The sequence below is a fragment of the Leuciscus leuciscus genome (genome assembly GCF_965113295.1).
Source record: "Leuciscus leuciscus genome assembly, chromosome: 2".
NCBI lineage: Eukaryota > Metazoa > Chordata > Actinopteri > Cypriniformes > Leuciscidae > Leuciscus > Leuciscus leuciscus.
The window spans coordinates 43,838,829-43,851,687 of NC_138726.1; the positions used below are offsets into that span (position 1 = coordinate 43,838,829).

The 12,859-nt window shown below is 36.5% G+C and overlaps 1 protein-coding gene across 1 annotated transcript; it reads left to right on the forward strand.

Annotated features, from left to right (window-relative positions):
* Positions 1-308: 308 nt before the first annotated feature.
* Positions 309-4,258, forward strand: sox19b (SRY-box transcription factor 19b). The gene is made up of 2 exons (XM_082150971.1): positions 309-1,269; positions 1,906-4,258. Exons 1-2 carry the CDS (start codon positions 635-637, stop codon positions 2,150-2,152), a joined length of 882 nt encoding a protein of 293 aa, XP_082007097.1. The 5' UTR covers positions 309-634; the 3' UTR covers positions 2,153-4,258.
* Positions 4,259-12,859: the final 8,601 nt, after the last annotated feature.

Below are 12,859 nucleotides of genomic sequence, written 5' to 3' on the forward strand. Positions count from 1 at the left end.
ATTTGTGTCTAATTTTTAAAGGCTTGTCTGTTTTGAAGTGTAGAAAAACATGTGCCATGACAATTTAAACTGAAATATGTAATAATTATCAGTAATATATATTTAGAATTGAATTCTCTGATCAATAAAATGAGTCTCTAGTTGTCTCTGCGTGCCGTTTACCTCCTGCAACAAGTGATCTTCGACGTACAACACCACACCCCTACCATTGTTATGCAAATGAGCAAAGGGTTGCGTTGAGCGCTGATTGGACAGACGTGGAATACAATTATACAATTGGTTCAGTGTGGACTGCAAACTATTTCTGCTCAACAAGTGGCTTGTGGATATCGTTCAACAGAGTTAGACAGAGAGAGACAAACAAACAGCAGAGATTGAGAAACTTTTCGAGACCTTTTTACTTTACTTTGGTTTTAAAAACTTAAGCTATAAATTAAATTATATTTAAAGCTATACATGTTTTGATTAATCGTTTTATTATTGCTCCTTTTTTGGAGTTTAATTTGGCGAGACAATCCCGGCTGTAAAGAGACTTCACCTGCGCCGGATTTGTTTGACCTGATTAGGTTCGCTTTGACACTTTTAATTGGCTGCTTTACGCATTAAGTGGTTGAAACTCAAAGTGAGTAGAGCCATGATGTATAGCATGATGGAGCATGAACTGAAGACCGCGGGTCAACCTCATCCCCACCAGAACAGTCCAGGGATGCCTCCTCCGGTCAGCGGGGTTGGAACTGCGCACCACGGATCAAAAACTTCTTGTCCACCCGGCGGGGACCCTATGGACAAAGTGAAGCGCCCCATGAATGCGTTTATGGTGTGGTCTCGCGGTCAGCGGAGGAAGATGGCACAGGAGAACCCCAAAATGCACAACTCTGAGATAAGCAAACGCCTCGGAGCGGAATGGAAACTTTTAACGGACGCGGAGAAGCGACCGTTCATCGATGAGGCCAAACGTTTGCGGGCTGTACACATGAAGGATTACCCCGATTACAAATACAAACCTCGGCGTAAAACCAAAGCTCTCATGAAGAAGGACAATCACGTCGGCAAATATCCTCTCGCACACGGCAACCTGTTGGCTTCAGCCGTGGCACAGGGACAAAGTGGCAGCCCGAGAATGGACGGCTATGGCTGGGGTCACGCCGGTGGTTATATGGGCATGCAGGGCGAGGCACTCGGATACCCGCAGCAACTGCACCGCTACGACCTGTCAGCTCTCCAATACCCGCCGGCACAGACGTACATGAACAGCGCCAGCCCTTACAGGTTTGTTTTATCAAGGGATTTTAGTGCAGTTACAGTACTAGGGAAGCTTGACAAATTGGGGAACTAGAAAACTAGTAATGTGGGGCGCCCGCACACTTACACATTTGTTAACTGATTCAGTTTTCGTCGTGTTTAACTGTGAAATTAAACATTTGTGAACAATTCATATTGGTCTCTTTAAATTTGTGTTATCAAACCAAAATTGATTTTTTAAATTTTAACTGTAGTTGGCTATATAAAAGTAATCTAATTTAAGTTGGTAAATTAATAAGCTTTCTGTGCTGAACATCATACTTTATTTGATTTATAAATGCGTTTATTCAGCATTTGACTAGATTTTTTTTTTTTCATAACTGCATATTTAGTCATAATATGCTTATAGATTTTCTTATTGCCCATATTTATTTAGCGTTTGCCTATAGATTTTCTCAGATTCACCACAACTAAGCTGACTTAACCTGTCTAGACCGGTTATTTGCTTGTCTGCATTACTTTGAGTTTGAACAAATGCAGAGAGCTGTTTTATATGTGGAAAGATACAGATTCTCAAAGCTGTTCATGTGTGTCTGATGCCCTGATCTTTTTTTGTTGATCACATTTTAATTGCTTATCTTGTCCCCTTTTTTTTGTCCACAGCCAAATGTCGTATAGTGGCAGCCCTCAGCAGCCCAGTCCAGTGATGTCTATGGTTAAATCAGAACCCCTATCCCATTCACCTACTGGAGTACCAAACCACCACCGTGGCGCTTTCCAAGGGGACCTGAGGGACATGATTAGCATGTACATTCCAGGTGGGGATGCCAGCGATAGCTCAAACCAGAGGGCCTACTCTGGTGTCCAACAGCACTATCTAGGTGGAACTGTTCCCCTCACTCATATCTGAAGTTTGGGGAATGATCCCCGAACTCCTATTAGTTGGACCCTTATTGGGACTGTAGTGCCAAACATAGACTGTATGGATTACTGAACACTTCTGATTGTTTACTACCTCCTTGCTTTAAATGATCTGAAGTTGTCTGCTGAAACTGTCTAGCAAACTTTGCTTTTTCAGTCTCCTGTTTTCTTCCTGTTTTTGCAGCCATCACACTGACCGATCACCTTTAACTTCCTAACTCATGGCGTTATGGACAATTAAAGGGGTTAGTTCACCCAAAAATGAAAATTATGTTATTACTCGCCCTCATGTCGTTCCAAACCCTTAAGATTTTAAAAGATCTTCATTCGTGTTCTGCAGATAAACTAATGAAAACTGAGCTTTGTTCTACCATTGACCGTCTACGCAACTGATACTTTCAAACCCTAGAAGAGTAGTAAAAGACGTAATTAAAATAATCCATGTGTCTCCAGTGGTTTAACCTCAATTTTATGAAGCGACGCGAGTGCTTTGTTTGAGCAAAAAACATAATTTACCTCTTTATTTACAAAAGTTTAATCTGTTCAAAAACAACGTCCATTTTCGTGTCAACACAAGCGTTGTGGTGCTCTCTTGAACGCATGTTGGAGATTCATATTTTGCGTCCCTTAAAATTGAGTTTAAACCACTGCAGTCACATGGATTACTTTAATGATGTCTGTACTACTTTTCTGGGGCTTGACAGTGGTAATTGCGTAGGCTGTCAATGGAGGGATAGAAAGCTCTTAGATTTCATCAAATATCTTAATTTGTGTTCTGAAGATGAACATCAGTCTTTCAGGTTTGGAAAGACATGAGGGTGAGTAATGACCGGATTTTCATTTTTGGGTGAACTAACCCTTTAAGTTGGCTTTTTTTTCTCTCTCTCTCTCTCTCAATTCCAGATATTTTAGCACAGGCATCCTCTTTCTTTCTGAATGGATAGTGTTTTTTTGTTTTTGTTTTTTTAAACAGTATTCTTTTGTGCTCTGTGCAATGTTTAGAACATGCGTTGTTCATGCAGCAGTGGGCAATCATGATTTAAAATCTAATCGGGGTACAAAACAGGTCAGCCAATATTGATTGCAATGGCCAGTGATGGACAACATGAGACCTTAAGGAGTGTAAATTGTTTTTTTTTGTTTTGTGAACCCTGTTTCCCACTTGTATGCCCAAACTGGCTCAGCACGTGGAATAACTGAGTGATTGGTCAAGTTGACCTTTTAAGTTTCTTTAAATTTGGGTATTAATATAGTAGTGTTTTGGACAATCTCAGGGCTTTCTTCAAATAAATAGCATGAAAATGACAGTATCGGTCAGCTTTGACATTGCCTCATCCAATTAGAAATCTTTGATACTGTTACCCAATTTGTAAGAGGAAAGTCATTCAGTCTCTATATGCTTTGTTTTCATACTTTAATAATAACTGAAAATGCATATGTACCATACCAGTGTGCACATACATTTGTGAATTAAATTTTATGTGGTCTCTACAATGAAATTGCACTCCTGTAAATGCTCAATATTTTAGCCATATTTACAGATTGCTAAATGTTGAGTTTGTCTTGCCTAGCATTCCAGTATTTCCCTCTTATGGGTCAAACTCGAATGCACTGATCTTTGCTGTCAGTCGATGCACTTCGTTAGACTAGAAGGTTCTCTACCTCATCTGGTCTTTCTCATTCTACCACAGCATTAAGTCTGCTTTTGCCATTACAGTATGGTTGACCAGTGAGTTCAGTGGACTTGACTGAAATTTTCTGTTGGGCTCTGTTTTGTCCTTTGACAACAAAATGCAAAGTTATGTCAAGGTCTTGAGGTTTGTTTTGAGCTCAGTGTGTGTAGGTGGCATTTTGTGGCAGTCGAAAATTAAGTTGGCCACCACAAAGCTTGGTTAGTTACTAATATTTTGGTTAAATGGTGATTAAGCACAATGATAAACAGTTTACATTACCATTGAAGTGAGTTTGCTGTTTAATTTTTTTTTTGTTTATGGTTTTAATTTAGGTTGTAAATACCTTTTTTGTACAGTGTATATTTCTTGGTTTTTGTGGCTCTTATAAGGGCTGTTTTACAGAATAAAACCTTTAAATAAAACATCTGGTCTCAAGTTTTCTCATTTTGAAATAAATATTTGAATAAATGTTTATTTGATTCCTAAGTCGCATGCAAATTAAATTTGATGTCATCTTAGACCTTTAGCATCACTGGGACAAAAGTTCTGTTACCAATCCCTTCGGTGGTAAATACTGTTTGCAGTCAGCCATAATCAATTTGATGTGAGTGAAAGTTTCATAACTACCAAGATAAATAAGTATTTGTTGTCAACATGGTGGCCTCTAACACCGTGTCCTATGGTCCTAACTACACACGACGCGACTCCGCAACACGCGATAAAAGTGATCTTTTCCATGTTGATCAGAGTTTTTGTCCTAACCAGCCGCGACGACTATTCTATTTTAGAAACTGTTTCTATTTCTATTTTAAAAACAAACACAAAGCGTGGCAATGATCATCTCAGGTACTGTTTATGTGCTTTATTTAATATTAAAAGCGTGTAATGTGACTTTGAATATAATTTAGTGCTCCCAGCTTTGTAGCTGTAGCCTAAAAGCAACAATGGATAATTCACCTCAGATCTTGAAATTAAACAAATGGAAGCAAGAACGTTCAAACTGTGAACCAAGTGTATTATTTGGCAAAGATTGTTTAAGTAACTCTGTAGCCTATGTATTTGAAAAAAAATTTGTGTAATATTTATGAATTTGATTTATCTATTTTCTTGAAAGTGCCATCAAGATTACTCTTAATGAGTGTGCACTTGCCGCGAGAGCCCGCCCACACGCTGTTCTGATTGGCTGTGGATTTAGATTTTTTTTTCGCATTTCGCAGTCTAGTTTGGACCAAATTTTTTTACAGTCCATGGTTTGGACAGACAAATTATTTGTTGCTGGAATCTTATTGCAGTCTGGTTAGGACACACTAGACTATTTTCAAATCGTAAACTGTGGGAGACCACAGACACAAGAGCAGTTTCAACCGATTTGGTTTAATCTCAACCGATCGATTTGGCGATTTCCACCGCACACACTAGAAGATTCGTCCGGACCGTGAGACCACACACCTGTCGATTGTAGACTAGCGAGATCAAACTTGACTTAAGAAAAACAAATGGAGGATGATCAACTTCGTCAGCTGAATTATCCCTGCGTGAGTTTTGTTTTAAGGGGGGGGGGGGGGGGGGAAAGGAGAAAAAAAAAAAGAATATGGGTGATCTTTCTCAATACTCCACTTTTTGTTTGTGGCTGACAAGTTTTAGGTATAGAAGCACGCAACATCCAGTTGGTGAAGCTTGCTCGCTCTCATTGGCTATCGCGGGTACACGTCAGAGGCAGCCCGATCAAGAGTTTGGGATTGCGTGAGCTCCGAAGAGGTCGGGAGCAGTAAAATAATCATAATAACAAAACAGGACAAAAAGTTGGTTGCGAGAAGCCTTGGGCCACACTCCCCAGAGAGTCATCCTTGCAACCAAGCTTAAATTCTTTAAGTGTATGACCAGCCTAAGGGTCGTTTTCCAACGTTTTCAATTAAAAACAGAAACTATTTTATGTTTCTGGCTGTTCATTTAAGTTACATGACAACAGCGTTTTGGCGGCCTGAAAATGCTAACTTTTGAAAAAGGGTTTCAAAGTGCAAGTTTTTGAAAACGATACCGTCTCTTTGTAAACCACAAAAACGTGAATTTGTGAAAACAGTAACGTCATGTGTATTACCTGTTTAGGCACTAGTTTTTCTTTACAGAGTGACATTGCCAATAAATGGACATGAATAATACAGCGTTTTTAATTGTTTCCGCAGACCGTGTGAACAGGGATCGTTTTGACAGTATGTTAAAGCGCAAAGGAAAAACCTTTCCGTTTTTATTATAAACTTTTTTTAATTGCCACTATTTATTTGCAATTTACAAACAAATTTAGAATCCATGATCAGGCATTATCTCATGTGACTGCAAATAATAATAAAAAACATTTATCAAACTTTTCAAACATTTTGTGTTAAACATTTAAGCCGTATAATTTACTTTTAATTAAAGCAGTTATTTAGTTTTTATTTTGTATTATTTATGTAGTTTTAATAATACGTTTGTGTCGTAAAAAGTTAGAGACGATTAATAAATATTTAAAGAAACAGGCCGAATGGAACGATCATCTAACGTTACTCTGCCCCCAAATTCACTGTCCACCTCAACATAACCCTCTCTCTCCAGATTGAAAACTGGTTGTTGTCTCGGTCGTAATTGGCCGTTTCGGAGGCACATTGTCCGTCGCTTTTGAGATCGCAGGTGTACGTAGTAAGCCACTGAATCCGGAGAGGCTCCCTTGGACCACTTTGTTCCCTTTTCTCGCTTCCCGCTGTGCGGAAAATTAGCGTTGCCGTCGTTTCTCTCCGTTTTCTTCTCGGGTTTAACCCCCTCACCTCCTAATGTCATTCTCATGAAAATGTAAAAGCTCGCCGCGGCTAATCGGAGGGCGAAGGGAGGGGGGCAGCTGGGAAGAGCGCGTACTTTCATTAACCTTGATAACAGTTCAGGCGTGTTCCCAAGTTAGATGCAAGTAAATCATTATCCATTACCAATTTTTTTAAGTGTTTAAAGGGAGAAAATCAAGCCCACTTTGGTTTCAAAAGAGCTGCGCTTATCGTCAGACGACTTCTGACTATGCTGGGGGTTAAGAGGGCGAATGTGGGTGTCGAGAAGAGGGCGGGGGACTGGGGGTGTTGAATTTTCTGGTGAGAAACATACCATCACTTAGCAACGACCACTGAGGCTTAAACAAACTGTTACCATGGTATATTTGGGGTTGCCAGTTTGCAGATTAAGGCCAAAATTCGAATGAATGAAATTTACTGAATGATCATGATAATATTTTTTTTATTCTTTCCTTTTTTTTATTCGTTAAACCGCAATATATTTTTTAAAACATTTAAATTCGTTGACAGCATGTTTCTATCTCGTCATTAACCCGGAAACGAGATTAATGGTTGCTCTGGAAACTGGGGGGTGCGTATTATTTACATGCATTCCGAGGGAGCCGCTCCCCTCCTGCACACTGCGGTCAAGTGGGCCGCGCGTTAAAAATACACGGTCAAGCCAGCCGCACATTTTTTTTAGTATGCGCGTCTATTTGTGTACTTACGGTATGGGTGCTGGAAGAGCCCAAAATTGATTTTAAGACACATTTCCTGCTATTTTCCATCTTATTAGGACACAAATGATTCAATTTCATGTTTTTTTTTTTTTTAAATACGACTTTTAATTGTGTTAAATCTTTATTATTTTAATGTTTGTTGGCCTATATATGATTTACATTAATTATTACATAATTTATTCATGTTCATATTAATGTTAATTATTATACATCATTCTTTTTTTTACATTTTCATGACTTTTTTTAAGCTATGACTTTTTATTTGTTTATTTTAATTTTATTTTAATAATAGTAGGCCTATATATGATTTACATTAATTATTACATAATTTATTCATGTTCAAATTAATGTTAATTAGTATACACCATTCATTTTTTATTTTCAATTTTAATGTTTAATATATGATACATTCATTATTATACTTTATTAATTAATGTAAATTAAATTTAAATTAAATTATGTAAATTAAATGATTAATGTTAATTATCATAAATTAATTGTTTTGCATTTTTATTGTTGATTTTAATGTTTGTATATATAAAGTATTCATTAATTATTATACATCATGTATTAATGTTTGTTTGTTTGTTTGTTTATTTATTTATTTATTTATTTACTTACATTTTAAAGTAAGTGACAAATATGACACAACAGGCTTTTGGTGCCTTTTAATCTGTTAATTCTCATTGAATTGCCTATGAGCTATAAAAACCTGATCTACGAAATATACATTCATACCTGATATATGAAATATGATACTCAAAACACACGCACACGTGCGCGCAAACACACACACACACACACACACACACACACACACACACACACACACACACACACACACACACACACACACACACAGGCATTTTATATATAAAAGGTCACAGTTTTGCCATTTTATTTTACGTTCTAGCACTTACATAATGTCCCATTTTCAAACACTCATATGAGTGACCCTGACTATTACTGTATTTATTTTCATGTCATTTTACTGTATGGGTTTGGAGAAAATTAAAGGCCAATTCACCCCAATCATTTATGTGCATTCTAGTATTACACCATGTCCCATTTTCAAACACTCATAAAAAGTGTTCCTTCATAGGTTTGCTCATTCTTTCATTTGATTCTTGTTCAGAGTGACACTGACTATTACAGTATTTATTTTCAAGTCATTTTACTGTATAGTTTTGGAGAAAAGTAAAGACAAACTCACCCCAATCACCGAAGTGCATTCTAGCATTTACACCATGTCCAATTTTCAAACACTCATAAAAAGTGTTCCTTTATAGGTTTACTCATTCTTTCACTTGGTTCTTATTCAGAGTAACCCTGACTATTACTGTATTTATTTTCATGTCATTTTACTGTATAGTTTTGGAGAAAAGTAAAGACAAACTCACCCCAATCACCAAAGTGCATTCTAGCACTAACACCATGTCCCATTTTCAAACACTCATAGAAAGTGTTCCTTCATAGGTTTGCTCATTCTTTCATTTGATTCTTGTTCAGAGTGACACTGACTATTACAGTATTTATTTTCAAGTCATTTTACTGTATAGTTTTGGAGAAAAGTAAAGACAAACTCACCCCAATCACCGAAGTGCATTCTAGCATTTACACCATGTCCAATTTTCAAACACTCATAAAAAGTGTTCCTTCATAGGTTTGCTCATTCTTTCACTTGATTCCTGTTCAGAGTGACCCTGACTATTACTGTATTTATTTTCATGTCATTTTACTGTATAGTTTTGGAGAAAAGTAAAGACAAACTCACCCCAATCATTTATGTGCAATCTAGCATTTACACCATGTCCCATTTTCAAACACTCATAAAAAGTGTTCCTTTATAGGTTTGCTCATTCTTTCACTTGATTCTTGTTCAGAGTGACCCTGACTATTACTGTATTTATTTTCATGTCATTTTACTGTATAGTTTTGGAGAAAAGTAAAGACAAACTCACCCCAATCACCAAAGTGCATTCTAGCACTTACACCATGTCCCATTTTCAAACACTCATAGAAAGTGTTCCTTCATAGGTTTGCTCATTCTTTCATTTGATTCTTGTTCAGAGTGACCCTGACTATCACTGTATTTATTTTCATGTCATTTTACTGTATAGTTTTGGAGAAAAGTAAAGACAAACTCACCCCAATCACCAAAGTGCATTCTAGCACTTAAACCATGTGCCATTTTCAAACACTCATAAAAAGTGTTCCTTCATAGGTTTGCTCATTCTTTCATTTGATTCTTGTTCAGAGTGACCCTGACTATCACTGTATTTATTTTCAAGTCATTTTACTGTATAGTTTTGGAGAAAAGTAAAGACAAACTCACCCCAATCACCAAAGTGCATTCTAGCACTTTCACCATGTCCAATTTTCAAACACTCATAAAAAGTGTTCCTTTATAGGTTTGCTCATTCTTTCATTTGATTCTTGTTCAGAGTGACCCTGACTATTACAGTATTTATTTTCAAGTCATTTTACTGTATAGTTTTGGAGAAAAGTAAAGACAAATTCACCCCAATCACCAAAGTGCATTCTAGCACTTACACCATGTCCCATTTTCAAACACTCATAGAAAGTGTTCCTTCATAGGTTTGCTCATTCTTTCATTTGATTCTTGTTCAGAGTGACCCTGACTATCACTGTATTTATTTTCAAGTCATTTTACTGTATAGTTTTGGAGAAAAGTAAAGACAAACTCACCCCAATCACCGAAGTGCATTCTAGCATTTACACCATGTCCAATTTTCAAACACTCATAAAAAGTGTTCCTTCATAGGTTTGCTCATTCTTTCATTTGATTCTTGTTCAGAGTGACCCTGACTATCACTGTATTTATTTTCAAGTCATTTTACTGTATAGTTTTGGAGAAAAGTAAAGACAAACTCACCCCAATCACCGAAGTGCATTCTAGCACTTACACCATGTCCAATTTTCAAACACTCATAAAAAGTGTTCCTTCATAGGTTTGCTCATTCTTTCACTTGATTCCTGTTCAGAGTGACCCTGACTATTACTGTATTTATTTTCATGTCATTTTACTGTATAGTTTTGGAGAAAAGTAAAGACAAACTCACCCCAATCATTTATGTGCAATCTAGCATTTACACCATGTCCCATTTTCAAACACTCATAAAAAGTGTTCCTTTATAGGTTTGCTCATTCTTTCACTTGATTCTTGTTCAGAGTGACCCTGACTATTACTGTATTTATTTTCATGTCATTTTACTGTATAGTTTTGGAGAAAAGTAAAGACAAACTCACCCCAATCACCAAAGTGCATTCTAGCACTTACACCATGTCCCATTTTCAAACACTCATAGAAAGTGTTCCTTCATAGGTTTGCTCATTCTTTCATTTGATTCTTGTTCAGAGTGACCCTGACTATCACTGTATTTATTTTCATGTCATTTTACTGTATAGTTTTGGAGAAAAGTAAAGACAAACTCACCCCAATCACCAAAGTGCATTCTAGCACTTAAACCATGTGCCATTTTCAAACACTCATAAAAAGTGTTCCTTCATAGGTTTGCTCATTCTTTCATTTGATTCTTGTTCAGAGTGACCCTGACTATCACTGTATTTATTTTCAAGTCATTTTACTGTATAGTTTTGGAGAAAAGTAAAGACAAACTCACCCCAATCACCGAAGTGCATTCTAGCACTTTCACCATGTCCAATTTTCAAACACTCATAAAAAGTGTTCCTTTATAGGTTTGCTCATTCTTTCATTTGATTCTTGTTCAGAGTGACCCTGACTATTACAGTATTTATTTTCAAGTCATTTTACTGTATAGTTTTGGAGAAAAGTAAAGACAAATTCACCCCAATCACCAAAGTGCATTCTAGCACTTACACCATGTCCCATTTTCAAACACTCATAGAAAGTGTTCCTTCATAGGTTTGCTCATTCTTTCATTTGATTCTTGTTCAGAGTGACCTTGACTATTACTGTATTTATTTTCATGTCATTTTACTGTATAGTTTTGGAGAAAAGTAAAGACAAACTCACCCCAATCATTTGTGCAATCTAGCATTTACACCATGTCCCATTTTCAAACACTCATAAAAAGTGTTCCTTCATAGGTTTGCTCATTCTTTCATTTGATTCTTGTTCAGAGTGACCCTGACTATCACTGTATTTATTTTCATGTCATTTTACTGTATAGTTTTGGAGAAAAGTAAAGACAAACTCACCCCAATCATTTATGTGCAATCTAGCATTTACACCATGTCCCATTTTCAAACACTCATAAAAAGTGTTCCTTCATAGGTTTGCTCATTCATTCATTTGATTCTTGTTCAGAGAGACCCTGACTATTACAGTATTTATTTTCAAGTCATTTTACTGTATAGTTTTGGAGAAAAGTAAAGACAAACTCACCCCAATCACTGAAGTGCATTCTAGCACTTAAACCATGTGCCATTTTCAAACACTCATAAAAAGTGTTCCTTCATAGGTTTGCTCATTCTTTCATTTGATTCTTGTTCAGAGTGACCCTGACTATCACTGTATTTATTTTCATGTCATTTTACTGTATAGTTTTGGAGAAAAGTAAAGACAAACTCACCCCAATCACCAAAGTGCATTCTAGCACTTAAACCATGTCCCATTTTCAAACACTCATAAAAAGTGTTCCTTCATAGGTTTGCTCATTCTTTCACTTGATTCTTGTTCAGAGTGACACTGACTATTACAGTATTTATTTTCATGTCATTTTACTGTATAGTTTTGGAGAAAAGTAAAGACAAACTCACCCCAATCATTTATGTGCATTCTAGCACTTACACCATGTCCCATTTTCAAACACTCATAAAAAGTGTTCCTTCATAGGTTTGCTCATTCTTTCATTTGATTCTTGTTCAGAGTGACCTTGACTATTAATGTATTTATTTTCATGTCATTTTACTGTATAGTTTTGGAGAAAAGTAAAGACAAACTCACCCCAATCATTTATGTGCATTCTAGTACTTACACCATGTCCCATCTTCAAACACTCATAAAAAGTGTTCCTTCATAGGTTTGCTCATTCTTTCACTTCATTCCTGTTCAGAGTGACCCTGACTATTACTGTATTTATTTTCATGTCATTTTACTGTATAGTTTTGGAGAAAAGTAAAGACAAACTCACCCCAATCACCAAAGTGCATTCTAGCACTTAAACCATGTGCCATTTTCAAACACTCATAAAAAGTGTTCCTTCATAGGTTTGCTTATTCTTTCATTTGATTCCTGTTCAGAGTGACCCTGACTATTACTGTTATCATTGTCATGTAATTTTACTGTATAGTTTTGGAGAAAAGGAAAGGCCAATTCACCCCAATCATCAAAGTTCATTTCCTTTAGAGGTTTGGTCATTATTTTAATGGATTTCTGTTCAGAGTAACCTTGGCTATTACTGTATCAATTTTCATTTCATTATGTACCATTGGTAAACATGAAATGGTTTTCATTTTTAAAGGCATTGTTGTGCAAACATACCAT